The sequence below is a fragment of the Trichechus manatus genome, unplaced genomic scaffold, assembly GCF_000243295.1.
Source record: "Trichechus manatus latirostris isolate Lorelei unplaced genomic scaffold, TriManLat1.0 scaffold00045, whole genome shotgun sequence".
NCBI lineage: Eukaryota > Metazoa > Chordata > Mammalia > Sirenia > Trichechidae > Trichechus > Trichechus manatus.
This window is the reverse complement of record NW_004443981.1, coordinates 12,625,322-12,645,370: the sequence shown is the minus strand read 5'-3', so window position 1 is coordinate 12,645,370 and position 20,049 is coordinate 12,625,322. Positions and strand designations below refer to the sequence as shown.

The 20,049-nt window shown below is 48.6% G+C and overlaps 1 protein-coding gene across 1 annotated transcript in view; it reads left to right on the top strand.

Moving 5' to 3' along the window:
- The first annotated feature begins 6,237 nt into the window (after positions 1–6,237).
- Positions 6,238–20,049, top strand: part of CCNK (cyclin K) — a 14,555-nt gene continuing 743 nt past the window's right edge. Inside the window, exons 1-10 of the mRNA XM_023731662.1 lie at positions 6,238–6,293; positions 6,700–6,830; positions 8,373–8,504; positions 12,740–12,845; positions 13,346–13,403; positions 14,193–14,362; positions 14,721–14,986; positions 15,648–15,681; positions 16,870–16,944; positions 19,716–20,043. Of these exons, the coding sequence (XP_023587430.1) occupies positions 6,798–6,830; positions 8,373–8,504; positions 12,740–12,845; positions 13,346–13,403; positions 14,193–14,362; positions 14,721–14,986; positions 15,648–15,681; positions 16,870–16,944; positions 19,716–20,043 (1,202 nt within the window). The 5' untranslated portion in view covers positions 6,238–6,293; positions 6,700–6,797. The remainder of the gene's footprint in view (positions 6,294–6,699; positions 6,831–8,372; positions 8,505–12,739; positions 12,846–13,345; positions 13,404–14,192; positions 14,363–14,720; positions 14,987–15,647; positions 15,682–16,869; positions 16,945–19,715; positions 20,044–20,049) is intronic.

Below are 20,049 nucleotides of genomic sequence, written 5' to 3'. Positions count from 1 at the left end.
TAGGAGCTGCTGATGAGAAATTTTGTAATTTAGGGTCTTGTGAAAAAATAATTAAGTGATAGGGAACACAACTAAGACAAGAACTTTTTCAGCGAGGTGAATGATGTAGAGAACTGTTTCTGTTCTGTTTATGTACATTTATTTTCACTGTATTTCACGTATTCTTTGTTCCGCCCCAGAGTCTAAAGTTACCTACATTAGATTATTAGCATAGGGTTTGGCTAATGATAGCAACATAAAACAGGCTTGAATATGGACTGAGATTCTTTTCCACGCCTGTGCGTTTCTACTGCGTTGTTCTTTATCTTCCTCAAATTTTCCCTTCCCCTCTGTCTGAGGGAAAGTAAGTTTAACCTTCTTACTCTGCTTTTTATTGCCCCTTAGCCGGTTCACCCCTCTCCATGACTGCTGTGCCCGCCTCTAGTGACTCCTTTCCTTCTGGTTTCAGACGGCCTCATTCTCCTTTATGCTGCAAAACAAGACACAGAACAACAGCGACAGCCTGCCCTGCTCTTCCACCTGTCACTTCGTTTGAGCAGCAGTTGCCTAACAAGAATATCCTATTGCATAGCCCGTTCATTCCTTAACTCCTCCTTGTCTTCCTTCTGCCCCCTGCACTTCCAAAAATGTTCTTTTATTTATGTGTGTGTGTGTGTAAAAACAGCTTGGGGGTGGTGTCTGACCTCTAACTTTATAAGGGAGAAGGAAAATCAAAATGAACAGCCCAAGGCTGATTCCTGTGAGGTGGAGGCCGTCTTTACCAATTCTGACACCAGCAGCGCTCTCTACTTTTCCGCTTGGTTCAGTAATTCATTGCAGTAGCCACACAGAACTCACACTCAATACTCATGATTATGGGGTTTATTAGGAAAGTAACAGGTTACAATTCAGGCTCGGGAACACTCAAGGATAGTTATTCCATCAAGACAGCCTCCTCCCAGCTATGCTCTCAGGCAGGCCTCTCCCTGGCCCTAGGCCTCTACCCAGAGGCACTCAGCTTTCTCCGTGAGGCAGGAAGCCCACCATACCGTCTCCTGCTGCTGGGTCTCTCCTGCCACCTCTTCTTACTGTCTTCAGGCTTACAGCTCGCTCTCTCTCAGTCTCCGGCTTCCAGGAGCTTCTCAGCGCAGGGATCCCAGTCCAAAGGACGCGCTGGCTTCTAACTATTCTTCCTTGGTGGTGGTGGGATTCTCTCTTTTTCCACCTCTGGGATGGTTCATTTCAAGCCCAGCGGGATGGCAAAACTGACCAATCGCTTTGGTGGGCTACAATTACCCTATCGCAGAGTCCCACCCAATCACTTGAGTCGGAGTTATAAGACCCTGGCTAGAAAGGCCACACAAAAGAGATCATTCTACCACAGTGTGTGTCCCTGTTATTGAGATATATACATGTAATTTACGTACTATACCAATCACCTGTTTGGAGTATGTACAGTTCAGTGTTTTTTAGTATTTCACAGTTATGCAAACATTAGCACAATTTTCAATATCTGTAATAAACAACTAATCACCAGTTGTAGTAACCTTTTCTTAACTGCTTATCCTTTAACTTTTCTGTAACATTTGTCCCTGTTGACTTCCACTTCTGGCTTAAAGCTGGCATCTCTGGGTTTCTCATGCGATTAAGGATGCGGATTTCCCCACCTCTTTGACCATTCCCACCCTCTTTCTCCTTTGGTGATTCTTCTTCCATCAGGTAGTTGTTCATCCGAGTTCTGTCCACACACCTCTTCTTTTCTCACTCTCCATCCCTCCATCCATCACCCCGACTTTAGTTGTCGTCTCTCTATTGTTAGGTGCTGTCGAGTCATTTCCAACCCACAGCGACCCTGTATACAACAGAACAAAACACCACCTGGTCCTGCGTCATCCTCACAATCGTTATCTTTGAGCCCATTGTTGCAACCACTGTGTCAATCCATCTCGTCGCGGGTCTTCCTCTTCTTCACTGACCCTCTACTTTACCAAGCATGATGTCCTTCTCCAGGGACTGGTCCTTCTGGATATCATGTCCGAAGTGAGCGAGATGAAGTCTCACCATCTTCACTTCTAAGGGGTATTCTAGCTGTACTTTTTCCAAGGCATGTTTGTTTGTTCGTTTGGCAGTCCATGATGTATTCGGTATTCTCCCAAATACGTAAGTTCTTTCCATCTTTCAAGACAAGTGTCTTAAAAATTCTTCCACCCTAGTGTGTATAGAACCAAATTCTTCCTGCCTCCCACCCATTGAAACAAGCTTTTTCCTGGCTTCCCCATTTTTCATTTTGATATCACTCTTCTCTGTCATTCAAACTGGAAATCATCGTTGCCATTCTTCGCCCCACCGCCAGTTGTGATGTCCTGTTTTCCCCCACTACCATCGTCCGGGGCAGGCCCCGAGTAGGCATTACTTTAAGGGTTGCTGCGGTCTCCTCACTGATCTTCCTTCTGCACACTTCTCTCTCTCCTTCTGCTCTCTGTTACACAGCGCTGTCCAGACAGCCCCACTTCATCACCCTCTCTCCCCTTCCCATGCTTTAGGATTCTTCATGGCACTTACATATTTGTTTCTCTTCGTCTCCCCACTAGGAAGTAAGCTTTTGGAGGGCAGGGGGTGGCTGTATCATTGAGACCTGGCTTATCGTATATGCTTGGTAAATATTTGAATGAATAAGTACATGGAGAACAGGTAGGGTAACATATCTTAAAGGAGAGATTCCTAACTAGTGTACCGTGAGTAAATCACAGATGTGCTGAGCTGTGATTCCCTCAGCCAACTGGCCACTTTTCTTCTACTCTGCAAGAACGTATATGAATGTTTATTGCTATGATTAATAATCAAAAACCAGAAACATTTCAAATGCCCATCTACTGGAGAATGGATAAATAAAACGAAAAACCAAACCTGTTGCGTCGTCATTTCTGACTCAGAATAGATAATTTGTGGTATATTCATAGAATAGAATATCATACAGCAGAGTTTCTAAACTTCAGCACTATTGACATTTGGGGCTGGATGATCCTTTGTTGTCGGGGCCTGTCTTATACATTAAGGAGCCCTGATGGTGCAGTGGTTAACCACTCGGCTGCTAACCGAAAGGTTGGCGGTTTGAACCCACCAGTCACTCCACAGGAGAAAGATGTGGCAGTCTGCTTCTGTAATGGTTACAGCCTTGGAAACCCTGTGGGGCAGTTCTCTGTCTTGTAGGGTTGCTGTAAGTCAGAATCAACTCCATGGCAACGGATTTTGGTTTTATGGGTCCTATACATTGTAGGGTGTTCAGCAACATTTCTGGCCTCTACCCACCTCACACCAGTAGCATTCCCCCAGTTACGACAATAAAACATGTCTCCATGCATTGCCACATGTCCTCTGGGTCACAACATCCTGGTGAAAACTATAATATGATAAGAATGAACAAATACTGCTTCTTGCAACACAAGGATGAACCCTGCAGACAATATAACAAAAGAAAGCAGACGTGAAAGAGTTGGTACTGTATCATTTCACAAACCTTCTAAGACAGGCAAAACGAATTGATGACAGTAGAGGCCAGGAGAGTGGTTTTCTCTGGGGGCTAGTTGTCAGGAGAGGCATGAGGAGAGCTTTCGGGCAGTGGGTAGTCCTCAGTGTTTCAGTGTGAATGGTATTACGCAGAACAAGGACAAGTTCGGTAGCACAACAGTGAAGCTATTAGTCAGATCCAGAATGCAGACAGTCTACAAGACAGCAGAGTCGCTACCCGGTCTCTTCACACAAGTCAATGTCATGAAAAAACCAAAATGATCGATCAACTGAACACTTAAAATGTATGCAGTTTTCTGGGTGTACATTGTAATTCAATGTAGAAAATGAATTTTAAAAACCACCACCCACACATAAGCAAGTAATCATTCTTTGACTAGGGGATTCTACCTAGACGAGATAAGGACATAAAGGGTCCTGCTAGTCTCCTAAACAGTCTCATCCGATTCCACCCTCACCCCCCGCCACCAACTTTTTATTACATGAAAGACTCGTACAGTGACTACTTGTTCACCCTGTGGCCTAGACTGGACACCTGTAACATGTTGCCACATTTGCTCTATGATTGTGTTTTGGCTAAAGCATTTGAAAGTTGCAAGCATTGTTGATACCACATATGTTGCTACCAAAAACCAAAAACCAAAAACCAGACCCCTGCCATCAAGTGGTTTCTGACCCATAGTGACCCTATAGGACAGAGCAGAACTGCCTGTTAGGGTTTCCAAGGCTGTAAATCTTTACAGAAGCAGACTGCCACATCTTTCTCCCATGGAGGAGCTGGTGGGTTCAAACTGCTGACCTTTTGGTTAGCAACCAACCAAGCACTTCAACCACTGTGCCACCAGGGCCCCTAAACATCATAATATTTCACCCTAAATACTTCAGCCTGCAGCTCCTAAGAATAAATTTATTCTGCTATGTAGTCACAATATTAGTATTACCCGAAGAAAATTAACAGTAATTCCTTAATAGTCTCTAATATACAGGCCACATTAGAATTTCCCTAATTATTAAAAAAATTTCTTTTATAGCTTTTTTTAAGAACAGGATCCAGTCAAGGTTCACACATTGCGTTCAGTTGTTATGCCTCTTTAGTCTTATTAAATCTAGGACAGTTCCTCCGATCTGTTTGGTTTTCTTCATGACATTGACTTTTGTGAAGAGAACAGTACTGACTCTACAGTCTTGTAGAGTGTCCGCATTGTGGATTTGACCAGTGGTTTCCTTGTTGTGCCATTGAACTTGTTCTTCTACCCCCAGTATTTACTATAAACCAAGAGTTAAATCTAAAAGGTTTTGGGGGGCGGGGGCACCACCCAGGTAGGTAATATTTATTTCCTGTTGCATCACATCAGGAAAGATCTGGTGGCAGGTTTTGGGGGGCAGGGGCACCATAGAGGTGGGTAATATATATTTCCTGTCGCATCACATCAGGAGACACCTGATGGCAAGCTTCACCCTGTTAGTGATGCTGGTTTGATCATTTTGTCAAGGTAAAAGTACTTTGTTCATAACAGTTATCACTAGTGCTAGCAAAGTGGATTTATTTATCTCTTTTTTAATATTACTATGGACTCATGGGTTGTTTATTCACTGTTTTACAGTCAATCATAGTCATTTTTTTCTTTAATATTCAAATTGCCCTGCGTTTGCCCAGTGGGAAGCTGTCATGTTGGCTCCTGTGTCCTTTTGATAAGGTTCCATTTAGTCTGAGCACATCCCAGGCAGGCCGCTGCCCCAAACTGGAATCAAATATTTTTTTCAGGGAGCTCTCATTCCCTTTAGAAGGTAGTGGTAATTGAGAAACTAAGATTTGGGTGCTAGATATGTTCCTTATTATGGAAGTGTCATTGCTTCTAGGTGCAGCAATGTATGAGATTGTCTGCTTCTCCCTGGCCTTGCCAGCTGAAAGCATATTGTCAGCTTTTGGATTTTTGTGGCACAGTGGTTAAAGTGCTCGGTTGCCAACCAAAAGGTGGGCAGTTCGAACCCCCGGCGGCTCCACGGGAGAAAGCTGTGGCAGTCTGCTTCCGTATAGGTTTACAGCCCTGGAAACCCTGGGGGGCAGTTCTGCTCTGTCCTGTAGGGTTGCTGAGTCGGAATCCACTCTACGGCAGTGGGTTTGGTTTTGGTTTGGAAGATGGCACCAGGGTTTTACTGAAGAACGGAATGTACCCTAACATGAGGGAACTGCAAGTCGAGTGAAGAAAGGCGGAAAGGAAAGTGAGAGTACTTGGTTTCTTTGAAATTTTTTGTCTAGGATTAACTCTTTAGACTCAAGAAAGGGGGAGGAAATGCTCTTCCTTTTAAACTACTGTGAAATTTGGGATTTATTAATGGTGTGGATCATAGTACTAACTAGCTTTGGAGATTAGCCTAGGGTTATGGCTCAACTGATGGTGTTGTTTCTGTGGGAAATTTTGATCCAAAATCAGCTGTAAGCTGGAGATTGCTTCTAATGTGGGACATCCCTTTACAACTTATTTTCTTTTCCTCTTTCTCTTAGAATTCTAACATTTTCAGAGAACCTTTTGGAAATAACGCGTCTACCTCAATAAATGAAGGAGAATAAAGAAAATTCAAGCCCTTCGGTAACTTCAGCAAACCTGGACCACACAAAACCATGCTGGTACTGGGATAAGAAAGACTTGGCCCATACACCCTCGCAGCTGGAAGGACTCGACCCAGCCACTGAGGCCCGGTACCGCCGGGAAGGGGCTCGGTTCATCTTTGATGTGGGCACACGTCTGGGGCTGTATCCTGATTCTCCTTGGAGTCTGTGTTAGGTACAGGACTCCTCCCGCCTCCAAATTCAGTTAGATACTTCAGACAAAATGCACAGTAATTTCTCTACTAAAACGACTCTTACAAAATGTTACTTCTGATTTGCTCGGCTCCTCAGGGGTTTGTCCATTCTCTCTTTATCATTTGACTGTGTAGACTTAGCTGTTGAGCACAGGCCACCCAAGAGGAAAGCCAATGCCCATTAAGATCCCAGTGGACGTACTTTTAAGAGATGGTGAAGCTGTGCCTTGTTAAAAGCATAAAACTTCCACTGGCTAATCTTGGTACCGGAATTCCTGACTCCCTGAAATTCCCATCTGCCGGCGCTTGGCCCCGATCTTTACTTACCTTACCTTGGTCTTGGTGTTGTTGTTGTTTGTCTTTGTGATTTTCCAACATTTAACTCAGAACATAACCTGTAAGAATTCTTGGCTGAAGTCCTTAACCAGAACAACAGACACTATGATACCCTGGCAACTGGAATAATTTATTTTCATCGCTTCTATATGTTTCATTCCTTCAAGCAATTCCCAAGATATGTAAGTGTTTCAATTTTATAATTATCTATCACATTTCTTACGTCCACACGGTATTTTCTTGATTGATAAGCTATACCGTCTTCAAATTTTGGTGGACGGATTGTAGTCTCTCTTTAGATCATATTTTCCAGAAAGGACTTTTTTAATGATACGTAGTGTATATAAACAAAATCAAGCTTAAACTTTGTTTTTTCCAGTTAACCATGTTCAAATCTTTTTTTTTTTTTAATTGAGGCTAATATGGATCATAATCCATATTGTACATTGGGTAAAAGTTTACTTCTTTGTTACCTTTCCCAGTATAAATTTGAGCTCATGATTGAGACCCAGTAAAGGTGAAAAAGCAGTTTGGTTAGAAATTCTCTATGTCAGACACTCACTCTGCAGTAACTCCTTGAATGTGCACTCGAAAGCAGCTGCTCTCTTGCCCTTTGTTGGGTCTTTGTTTGCTCTGTGGGAGACTGAGACAGGGACCCTTGCCTCAAGGTGCTTTCAGTCCATAGTAGGCCGTATACTGTGTATAAAACACATGGTCAGTTGGTCAGTCGAAGGAGAGGCCCTAAGAGAAGTACAGATGAAGGGTGTGACATTCAAGGGAGAGATTAGTTACATCTCAGAGGGATCCGGGACAATGCTAGAATGGAGGTGCCAGCCTCGAATATAGTAGGGCCTAGACACGCTGAGATGGGACAGAGCACCAGGCCAGCCAAAGACATGGTGCAGGAAGCACGTGCGGTGTCAGCAGCCTAGCCAGGAAGCCCGTTTATCAGGAGCCCATTCAGCAGGGAGGGGAAGGTAGAACTTGGGGGGGCAGGGCAGCCAGCTCAGACATAGTGGGGAAGTTGGACTGCAGTAGGTAAACAGTGAAGTGATTGAAGGATATCGTGAAGAAGATGACCGAATTAGACTTAATAGAAAAATCATTCTGTTTTTTTCCTTTTCCTAAGATTTTGCTTAGTCTTGTCTGTGTGCCTTCCTCACTAGCTTGTGAGGTCCTTGAGGAGGGACACTGTACCAGAACCAGCTTTGTATCCGTGGCAGTGTCTGGAGGGACTGGGGTGGCAGAGGAAGCTGCAGACGGAGCAGTGAGGGCCCTCGGGGTGTGCAGGGACTGCACTGGGGTATTGGCAACTGGGGGGAGAGGGAAGAAAGTGCGGACAGTGTCCCAGCAGCCCATCCCACAGGGCATGTGCTTTAGCGGCAAAGCTCACTGTTTGGGGAGCCGTTATCTTTAACGCTAGAATATAAAAGTTTTCTTTCCTGACTTTTTTACTTTTCGGCATTTACCTTGTGTACGTGACATTTTCTTAAGAAAATTAAATTGAAAATAATTTATGATGCCAGATTTTTGGGGGATGTATGCATGTGTAAACTTTCCTTCAGACTTTCGGAGCATTCCTGGTCAACCCCTCAGAGTGTTGGAATGAGGAAGAGGAGGGCAGGCGAATGAGAGGACCGGCTTCTTGGGAAGGCCAGAAGCCCCTGCTCTGTGTCTGTGTGATCTTTGGTGCCAGTATGTCAGGGCTTTTGTCTCTCTTTTAGGTGACAGGAGCTTGTTGTCTCTTTCTGGCTGGGAAAGTGGAAGAAACGCCCAAAAAATGTAAAGATATCATCAAAACAGCTCGAAGTTTGTTAAATGATGTACAGTTTGGCCAGTTTGGAGATGACCCAAAGGTAAGAATCATCCCTTCTGCCCTCTAACCTTGATTCCGCATGGTGGCATTAGTATGCACTGTTTTGTGTTGACCGTGGCTGTGGCCCCTGTATCTGCCAGCCCCTGTGTCCTGGGCGGGCCTTCTCTAGAAGGTGTCTTCCTTGCTTCTGTAGGAGAGGTCTGCACTTACGTAGCGCTCACTAATGTGCCAAGCAGCGTTCTGAGCGCTTTATGGTTATTGGCACATTTCGTGGAGATGAGCAGACATCCTCATTGCTGCTAACACTCTTAGACCCAGAAGCAATTTGGCTTCTTAGGTCCGGCGGTGGTGACAGGGTCACACCCCCATCTAGCTTCTGAGTCACACAGAAAGTGTGTCCACATCTACTCTGTCTTTTGCTTTTCAAGAAGGTCCTACATTTGCAGCTCTTTTCAGGCACCCAGAGGTTGGTACTGGTCGTACCAGCCATCCTGTCCCTTCCATCCACCCCTGCCAGTGTCTTAAACAGTGCTGACATAATTGTACTCACGCTTTTACTATGTTCTCAAAATACCAGGGGCCAGTAGCAGCTTCCCTTTCAGCCCGTCTAGATTCCCCCTCTTACACCCCCTTGTGTTGTTATTGTTGTTTTTTGTTAGGTGCTGTTGAGTTGATTCCAACTCATGGCGACCCCGTGGGACAGAGTAGAACTGCCCCATAGGGTTTACTTGGCTATAACCTTTACAGAAGCAGATCACCAGGTCTTTCTCCCTCAGTGACTGGCTGGGTTCAAACCACAGACCGTTTGGTCAGCAGCCAGGTGCTTACCATTGTGCCACCAGGGCTCCTTGTACCCTCATAGCACATTTTAATTACTCTTTATAGCATTTATCACAGCTCATAATTAGATAGATTTTAATCAAATAATCACATAAATAATTATCCCCCCTTCTCAGCTGTAAGATTCTTGAGAGCAGAGACCACGTCTGTTTTCCTAGCACCCAGTACTGTGGCTGGGCAGAGTAGGCAGTCAGTCATTTATGGAGTAAATGACAAATGAACGTTGTGGGGGAAACTCAGAATCACAGTTACAGCAATGCTTACTAAGGCAGTGAAGTTCAGCGCCATTTAAGGCCTTGTTCCTCTGAGCCAGCTTGTGTCGCCTCGCCTGTGGCTGTCCTTCTCTCTGCCAGGCAGCATTTACCCAGTGTCTTTGTGAGCTGGGAATGTTTAACGGGGGCCCAGAAGCGTTTGCATGTACTGTGGTTGTAATTAATGCTGATACCTTCTAAGTATTGTCACTGTGCGGAGCTCTATCCCTCGCGCTGAACTATAAACCCAGACGTTTTCCATTCACCTGTTTATAAAAAGTGTGAACAATCCAAAATACAACTTTATAAAAATACTGTCAGATGTGTTTTTGGTGTCCGTGGTGGTTCATGGTTACAGAACAGTGAGACTGTATACTTGATGTAAACAGTTCAGTTGTAGAAATAAGCTGTACTGCAGTCAAGTCTCCATGAACTGTGTGGTTCATGAGCCGTGGCTGGCAAAGACCTGGGGCATGGCAGAGGAGGGCGTGTGGTGGCAGCCGGCGTCTGCTGTCTCTGGGTACCTGGGAGACAGCCCCCTTTGCTTGCAGCCAGTACACACTGTCTCACTGAGTTGGAAAACCAGGACCTGGTCCAGGCACAGTGGCGCGGACAATAGGAAAAGGGGAATGGCTGTGCTAACAGGACTCAGACCAGGGCCCAGCCCACCCAAGTGGGCAAGGGGGCTCTGCAGCCTGCCCCCTTCCTCTGTCATGTGCAGACAAGATCTGGAATTAGGGAGTGGGGCCACAGGAGGGGACCCTGGATTTGGGAGCAGTGAAGACATTGTGGAAGACATTATAAGGCCATGTTCTTTGGCAGAGAGAAGGACAGTTATTTTCAGGAGGCAGCACGTGCCAACCGTGAATGGTGGTGAGCTGTTTTTGCCTTAATTAGATTTGCTTTAACTGATTTTTTAGTTTTCCCCCATAATATTAGTCTGTCATGTGTTTGACAAATGCTTGTTCCAGCCACTACGTAATAGTTGTTAAACAGATGTGGTTTGCTCTCGTGAATCCTACAGTTGAGTCAGGAGGGATAGATTTTAATCAAACAATCACATAAATAATTATCCGATTACAAGCTGTGGTGAATTCACTAAAGGGTAATCTGAAGGTGCCGTGAGGGCATTCAGCGTGGGGACCCAGCCAAGTCCCTCAGCCAGGTACAGGCTGGCCGAGGGCAGGCTTCCCTCAGGAGTGCTGCTTGCACGCAGACATGTGATTCCCCTGCCCTCCCCTTACCTGAGGGTTTGAACAGAGGGTGGGCAGGCCAGGGGCTCTCTGGTCATGCTGTATGGGCTGCAGCCTGGAAGCCAGCTGGCACACTTGGTAAGCGATTATTTCTAAATTTAGAAGAAATGTTGACGCTTCTGGGAAACAGGTGGTGACAAAAACAGGCCCAAAAACAGTGTTAGCAGGATTTTTGTATATCGTGTGGAAGTTTCTAAGGCTTTTAAAGAAGCTTTCCTAAGGGAATGCTCGGGAAGCTGGGGTAGAAAAGCCCGAGTCTTACCACGTCACTGTAGTGGTAAATCCTCGTAGAATCATCTCTGTGTTCTGTGAGGTGACACCATACTTCACAGCGAAAGCCACTTCCTCCTCATGCGCGCCTCCCGCCGTCAGTGGTGCGTGCAGCTGTCATCGGTGGGACTTGAAATCCTCTGCAGAGCCCTTTGCTCTCTGCTGCCAGACAAGTCATTCTCCCTCGTTGGTATGCTTGCACGGAGTCCTGCTTGTGTTTTAGGTTGTATGAGTGCTAGGTGGGGCCCTAGTGGCGCAGTGGTTAAGCACTCAGCTGTTAACCGGAATGTCATGTGTTTGGAACCTACCAGCCACTCCTGGGAAGAAAGATGTGGCAGTCTGCTTCCATGAAGATTACAGCCTTGGAAGCCCTAAGGGGCCGTTCTCCTCTGTCCTAGAGGGTCGCTAAGAGTTGGAATCGACTCGACAGCAGTGGATGTTGTAAGTGCTGGGTGCACTCAGGCTATGCGAGAAGTACCAGTTTGTGGATGTCACGGAGTTAGCAAGTGGGATAGAGGAGACTCCATGCCCGACAGCAACAGGACAATACAATGTCCAGGAATAAACCTCATGAGAAATTTGTGGAAACCGTGTAGAAAAACACAAAAATGAGAAACTGTAAGACTGCTGAAGAACCGAGAAGAAGGTTTTCAGAGATCAGTACACGTTTGATAGGAAGAGTCGATGTCGTTAAACTGTCCGTCATCTCTACGTTGTTCTGTAGATTCAGTGAGTCCCCAGTCAGAACATCAGTGGCTTTTATTTTTCTGGAATGATACTAAGCAAAATGATACTGAAATTCAGATAGGGAAAAAATACGCAAAAATAAGAAAACTTTCAAAAAGAGGATAATAGAGCTACCCCTGCCACGTATTAAATGCCTTTGACCTGGCACAGAAGTAGACGGATGGGTCAGTGGAAAGATTTGTGTGGGGGGCTGTGCGTGCGAGTGGGTGTGTGTGTGCGTGGGTGTATGTGCGCGTGGGTGTGTGCATGTGTAGTGTGGTAGCGTGCACAAGGGAGCGCATACAGAGATGGTGTAGTATGTGATTCAGTTAGCATTTCAAATAAAAGGAAATGATAACGTATTCAGTAAATGATGTTAAACGGCTTATTTTGGATAGATGACAGATTTAAACACAAAAATGATGTACCCCAGCCTCCCCACCCACCCCCACCCCACCGTGCACACACTGTATACATCTGCTACAACTCACCATCTGAGTTTGCATGGAGCTTGTGTGAAGTTTTCAATGAAAACTCTTGATAATTTTTCTGAAGGATTGAATTTTTTTAATGGAGAGCTTGAAAGAAGCTACAATTCAGTTAAATTATCTACATAAAGTAAAGGTTTATTTTGTAAAGGGGAATTCACGTACATATTGAAAGTAATCGCATGTCTAACGATCTTTATTTTGTTTTCAGTGTTTTTTTTTTAAATTAACTCTGATTACTTCGTCTTCCTACTTTTAGCTCTTTTCAGAACTCGTCATTGTCTCTGAGCGTGTTAAAAGCCGGGGTGGGAGAGAAGAGAAATGGAATGAAAAACAGTTGCTAAAACAGAACTTGGAGAACAAATAGACAGGAAAGCTCGCTTTGCTGATGCTGTTTGAGACCTATGACTGTAATTCGTATCCCAACATTTGTTATTTTCTTTTAAGGAAGAAGTAATGGTCCTGGAGAGAATCTTACTACAGACCATAAAGTTTGATTTACAGGTGGAACATCCATACCAATTTCTGCTCAAATATGCAAAACAACTCAAAGGTAAGGAAAAAAAAGATATTGTGAGAACTTTTCATTCTGAAATCAAGTCTTTATAATTTGATGGCACTCAGATTATGCTTCTCACAAGAGGAAAAGAGACTTTGGTGTGTGATATTCCAGCACAGCATAGCTGGCCCAGACGTACTCTCTGTGCCATTAATACTGCTTCCTTTTACACACAAACATTCTGTCATCCAGTGACCCAGTGATGGGAGGCAGGAAAATGAGTCAGGATTTTTAAATAGCCTAATAAAACGCGCCTGGGAGCCTGGTTTTCTATAAGCGATGGCTCAGCCTGGGTCACGAGGAGAGAAAGGACAGCAGTAGGGCGCACACCCTCGTCCTTGTGTCCTGGTCACCCACACTGAAGCCCTTTGCTGTGTAGGGGGGTGGGGGGAGGGGCAGCACCTGGTACGCTTTGAACAAGTACCTACTGCTTCGTATGAATTTTTTTTTTTTTTTTGGTATTGCTATTAATTTACCTTTTTTCCAATTTCTAGGTGATAAAAACAAAATTCAGAAGTTGGTTCAAATGGCATGGACATTTGTAAATGACAGGTACACTTGTTCAAATGATGATTTAATTGTACTATTTTAAAATAGGTGGGGACTTTAGGAATCATCCTATCGAAACCCCTATATTGTATCAGAGGAGACTGACCAGCCCCAGCTCGAAGGTCCAGTTAGCGGCCGAGCTTGGGCTGATGTCCGGGTTGTGTGCCTTGCACAGAGGGGTTCCCTCTGCTCTGACAGATCATGTGGTGTGAGGGGCTGAACTCATATCACCAGCTTGAAACATAAGTCCTGACAATACACTGGAGAATTTTGATAGCTGAATGCTTAGAACCCAGTGGTTCTGCAAAATAGACTTCCTCATGATGGTTTTAGAGCCCAGGGGTCAGGTGAGGGGCTGCGGTGGGGCCTAGAATACCGCTGGATGGAGCTGCGGTCCTCCCGCGCCCACGTGGTTCGAGCAGCCTGTCTTTGACCTGATTTACGTAACATATGACCTCCCGTAAGGTTTCATTTGACAAGAGTCCAGTCCCTAGGCTTTAGCGATTTGAAAAACATGCTATTTTCGTTTGTATTTCTCAACAACAGTTTGTGAATGTGCTAGAATTCTTGTGATTCCTTAAGGAACAGACAAATTAGTAACTGTGGTTATAGTAATTTACTTTGTTACCTTTTGAAAACCAAAGATTCGTTTTTAAGTTTTAATTCATACTGCTTTATCTGATCGTGTTGGAGAAGACAAAGTAATACACGTGTGGACGGAGTGCCCCGCCGCCTTGCGTCGGGTTAGTGTCTCATCCCGGCAGCTCAGTGGCCTCTTTCTTGTTTGGACAGCCTGTGCACCACCCTGTCACTGCAGTGGGAACCAGAGATCATAGCGGTGGCGGTGATGTATCTCGCAGGACGTTTGTGCAAGTTTGAGATCCAAGAGTGGACCTCCAAACCCATGTACAGGAGATGGTGGGAGCAGTTTGTTCAAGATGTCCCTGTCGACGTTTTGGAAGGTACTGGGCATGTGGGGCTTTGTGTGAGGGTGTTCCTTGTTTAGAGCGTTCTTCCTTGCCAGCCCTGAGTCCCTGGTGTGGATTTTCCCAAAAAGGAGCTGCAAACTATTTTTCATAAGCATTTTTACTTAATTTTCGGGTATAATTTCCACGGTGCCCAAGCACACAGTTTTGGTGGATTGAAAATACACATCAGTGGTGTGCACCCCAGAGACAGGGTGAGCTGCGGGTGTGGTCTTTGCTTGTTGGTCCTTGTGAGGGTGTCATGGCAGGAGGGAAGTGGTCTGGGTGTTTTCCTAGGTTCCCTCTTATTTAAAATGCCAGCCTGTGGGAACTGCCCTCATTGCCTGTCCTTCAGATATCTGCCACCAGATCCTGGACCTGTACTCACAAGGGAAACAGCAGATGCCCCATCACACCCCCCACCAGCTGCAGCAGCCCCCGTCTCTTCAGTCCACACCACAAGTGCCACAGGTGCAGCAGCCCCCGCCACCTCAAGGCTCCGAGCCGCCCCAGCCCCCACAGAAGGACTGCCCGCAGCCCGCCCAGCAGCAGCAGCAAGCACAGCAGCCGAAGAAACCATCTCCACAGCCGAGTCCTCCCAGACAGGTCAAACGAGCCGTGGTGAGTGGACCGGGGCCCCCGGGCCAGTGTGCTTCAGGTGCGACGCCATGCCGGTGTGCTGTTCTCACTTGAAAGGGCCCCCACCGGACACCCCACACATGTGGACCCCTAACCTGGTCCTCTGACGTCATGTCTGGGGAGGGGGGTCCAAAAACGAGTGTGCTCAGAGGAGAGAGGCCACAGGTCAGCCCTGACAAGCCTCTCCGACCTCATCTGTCGGTGCGGGTACGGTCTGGCTCTGCCAGGTGTGCCGGTTGTAGCAACAGTTCTCTCAGGAACCTGCTGTTGGTAAACGTTTCTAGTGGTAGCACCACAGACCTGCCGGTGGGGGACCCAGCTACTGTAGCACAGCCCCCCAAGGAAGCCGTGTGGAATACACACCCGTCAGCAGGCACTGCTGACCACATTTAGGAATGCATGCTAGAGGGCCTGGGAACAGCGTTGTTCAGAACTCATGGTGAGAACAGTCAGTGGTTCTGTCTCATTTGAAAAGGGAAAAAGGAGGGACACAGAATGATCCTCTGGGCCATGGTTCGCCTGCAGGTTCAGGCCCAAATAATGTTTATCTGTTGCTGTGATTCTCATAGCTCCTGGATAATCACTCTTTTCCTCACTATACCCAGGGTCTCAGTTAACAATCACTTATTTTCTTTTGTAACAGGTTGTTTCTCCCAAAGAAGAGAGCAAAGCACCAGGTAATTTCCTGTTGTGACGTTTGGTTTTTTGAGTTTTACGCGTCTGTGTATCAGAACTCTAAATTCAGTGGTTCTCTTGGTAAACATCCTTTCCTTAGAGTGGCCCTAAAATTTAAACCTGGATCCCGTCAGGCTGCGTAAAAGTGCCTTGTCTTCTATCCTTATCCCCCGAGTGTGTGCTTTCAATTGTACTGACGAGAGGTAACCGTTCAGAAGACATCAGGAACAGTGAGAAGGTGCTCGGTGACGTAATTGTCACGGCGGGAGAGCTAGTGCAGCAGCGTTTATTTGTAGGGCTCAGTGGACTATCACGGTAGGCCTGTGTTTGGGACCAAGGAAAGTGAGAGAAAACAGTCAGTGAAGTCAGCATGTTGTACAAGCAGGAGAGACGTCAGTTTCAGGAAGAAAGAGCCAAAACAGAAAAACAAAATAACAGAAAGATGGAATTCCTGTCCTTGGCCTCCTTAAACAGAAGATTGTGGACTTCTTGTAGCCTCTTGGTGACTTAGCACTGTCGTGGATGCTGGTTCCACGCAGCTGCTTGCCCCTGAAGGGCAGGGTGTGTACTTGGGACTGTGCCCTTCACCCTGAGTGGCCCGACTGCTCTGTGCTGAGGCTTCCAAGCCGTAGCGCCCTTCCTCATCAGCACATCTGCCTCCAGACCCCTGCTGCCGCCAGCTAATGCATTGCCTCTGACGCGCTGGCAGCTGGGATGATAGCTGTGGGAGACAAGATGATCCTAAAATGTGTCTCGGTGAGAGGAAACAGGCGGAGCCCCTCTTGTGAGGCCTCGGCATCGGTGACATTGCGTTGACCTCTGGGGGCCTGTCTGTGGGCTGTGTGCCCTAGTGAGGACACCAGCTAGATGGCGCTTGAAACCTGAGCTGTCACCCACTGTTCTCGCTCAGTGGGAGAGCCGGTCTCCAGTGACCGGCGAGGAACTCTGGGTAGACGTGGAAGCCCGTCTGGCTGTGAGAAGCCCGAGAGGTTTTCACGGCAGGGGTTTTGTTCAGACGGGACTCGCGCATAATGGCTTGGCTGCGCCTTCTGCATGTTTCGCTCAGGCCTTGTTGTATTTGTTCTTTTTCCCAAAAAAAAATTTGTGAACAGTCATTGTCTTTGTCTTTTTAACACGTTTATCCAGATGAAGAGGTATGAGTGGTGTTTTAATCCTCTCTCTCTTTTTAGAACCGCCACCATCTAAAATACCCAAACTGGAGACCACCACCCACCCACCACTGCCTCCGGCCCACCCACCTCCAGGTAAGTGTCTGCCGAGCAGAGCCCGCAGTGTGCCAGCCTGGCCCTGTGCGTCTGAAGGCAGACTGGGGACAGCCTGGGGCCGCACTTACAGAGGGGACTTGGCAGCCAAGATAGAGAAAGACATTGATGACTGAGGAGCTTTCAGAGGTGCCGTAATTTTACAAACCTGATGTTTGTGTGTGTGTTTTGAGTTCCAAGTATGTGTGAACCTCACTGCATGCTCACTTCCGGAGACACTGACCTGCCCGGGATGACTGAACGTAGAATCCGCATTAGGAAAGCAGAATCTTGCCCTTTGATGAGGCTTTTTCCAAATCCAAGCAGGATTGCTGTCAGACACCAGTCTCTCATCTGCTTCCTGTTGGCAGGATCTCTTCCCAGTACTGGCACCGATAAGCAGTTGTTCCCAGAGTCACGTGGAGAAATGATTAAAGAGCAGAGTGTTCTCTGCAGGTACACAGTGAACCTGGCAGCTTTGCCAGGATCACTGACAATGTAGACAGGAGTTGTGAAAAACGTAGCATTGTTCAGAAGATGAAGCATTAACAAGAGAAGGCAGGAGTTGTGTGTTTTCTAAGGGGTGGTAGCTATTCTAGAGACTTCTCTGGACTCCCTCAGTGTCAGCTCTGCCCGCCTGCTGCCCTCCCGGCTGGTCAGTGTGCATGGCTGATACCTCGGCTCGTGGCCCCGTGTGTGTCTGTGGCAGATTCTTTCTGCTTCTGTTCAGTCATGATGGTTTATAGCTTTAGAGGAACAGAGGCATCATTTTCCACCTTGGGCCAAATCCCACAACTCCCAATTAGGTGTGAGCCTTGCTTGACTGTTGGGCCACTGGTCACTCAGTATTTGTGGTGCGTCTGCTCTGTCTCCACCCCGAGGACTCGCCAGTGCCGGCAGGAGAGGCAGTAGGTGGGGCCCGCTGTGCGCTTGCTTGGGGGGTGCACAGGGAGGGAGCACCTGCCGAGAAGCAGGGAGGGTGTCCCTCGTGCTGTGGGGCGAGGCCTCCTCAGCGCAGCTCCCCTGGCCAAGTGATGGCTCCTGCTGACGGCCAAGCTGTGGAATCCAAGGCGGGTGGGTGGTGGGGCTGCAGGAGCTTCTGGGGAGGGTCCTCGGTAAATATGTCTAGATGTGTGTTGCAGAAGGGGAGGCTGAGAAAGGAGGACTGGGAGCAGGAGTCTGGGGTGTCCGCGGTGGTGAAGAAGCCGGGGAGGGACGTTCACGGCACCACACCGTGTGAGGGGTGGGGTCGGGGGAATTCATGCAGTCAGATGTGGGGCGTGAGTGTGAAGAGAGTGCGTGGAGGCACTGACAGGAGGTCACTTTCGGCTCATGCCCAAGGTGTGAGCAAAGGAAAAGGCTTGGAACACCGGAGCCTGGAGAGGTGGCCAGCAGAGTTGCGTCCCGAGGGAGCTGGTTTCTGAAAGATGGATGTGGGTGTTACTAGGCCAGGAGGCAGCGGAGTGACAGGAGGGAAGTGAAGGCGGCTGGCGCTCTCCTGCCCAGACCTGGAGCTCAGTGCTATGTGTGCCTGTAGTCAGCTTCTAGGAAGGGTGCTCGCCCTGACCGGAAACTAGTGGGCTGTCTGCAGCGCGCGTGACCTCTGCACTTGAAGACGCAGCTGCTGACCAGAACAGGCAGGCTCCGGGGGCAGGCCCGCCGCTGGAGGGGCCGTCCTTGGGGCCTGGGGTTCTGCACGCCCCGCCTCTGGCAGGAACGGCAGGTGCTGAGCTCTGCTCAGTGGAGCAGCGGGGGTCCACACATGGGTTTGGGGCCCTGGCCTGCCACCTCCGTGTGACTGCAGTCAGGAGAGGTGCCGGCCCTGTCTAACAAGAGCTGGCAGTCTCGAGACCTCGGGGCCTGGAACCCTCCGCCGTGATCTCCGCTCCTGTCCTTGTCTGCAAAGGCCAGAAACGTTGCTGTCACCGCTCTGTGCTGCCTCGGGAAAGGACACCCATTCTAAGCAGGGGCCACCCCTGGTGGGATGTTGGATGTTGTTTTGGGGTCTGGCCATGAGCAAGGAGTGGGGAGCCCAAACTGACTGTTAGACAAGGCTTTGGGAAAAGGGGGTCAGGGGCCCAGGGGGCTGTGGACCTCCGCCCCGGAGGGGGAGGGGCAGCGGCCCTGGCCTGGCTCCGAGCACAGGAGTGTCTGAGAATGCTCGATACCAGGTGCTGTCTCCCCACATGCACATGCGCACACACTCCTCCTTTGAGAAAACTGCTACCTGAGAGGAAGCTGTGGGGTTTGAGCTCACTCACTTCTCTTCAGTAAACAGAACCCGAATTGGATGTCTAAGCCTGTGCGTTGTATTCTCAGATGCCCCTTCATTCCTGTGACTGACACAGGCCTTCTGCTTAGGGTTGGGGCTGTAGCAGTCACATGCCATGGCCCTCAGGCACCCAGGCCGTGGGGCGGAGACACACGGACGGACGGACGGACGGATGGACGGAAGGGGCACTCGCAGCCTCTGTGCTGGGGAGGTGGCAGTAGGGCTGGGCCGGTGGCGGCTGTGGTTGGGGAGGGTGAAGGGCCCGTGTGACAGGCCAGGGATGAGCTGTGGCTCGGGCCCTTTGCTTGCACTGAGGCCTGGTGCCGCCTGTCCACCAAGGTGACAGCTGCTCGCCGTGCCTCTGGGAAGATGGCCCAGGGGAGCAGCCATGGGGAGGCCATGAGAGCCGCTGTGCCAGAGCTGCTGGCCTTGGCCCCCGGGGTTGGGGGACAGCCCTTGCCCAGGGCGGCTCTGACCGCGGAGTGACTCTTCTCTCCCGCAGACCGGAAGCCTCCCCTCGCCGCGGCCTTGGGTGAGGCCGAACCACCGGGCCCTGTGGACGCCGGTGACCTCCCCAAAGTCCAGATCCCCCCGCCGGCCCACCCGGCGCCCGTGCACCAGCCGCCCCCGCTGCCACACCGACCCCCGCCGCCGCCCCCCTCCAGCTACATCACGGGCATGTCCACCACCAGCTCCTACATGTCTGGTGAGGGCTACCAGAGCCTGCAGTCCATGATGAAGACCGAGGGCCCCGCCTACGGCGCCCTGCCGCCCGCCTACGGCCCGCCTGCCCACCTGCCCTACCACCCCCATGTGTACCCCCCCAACCCGCCCCC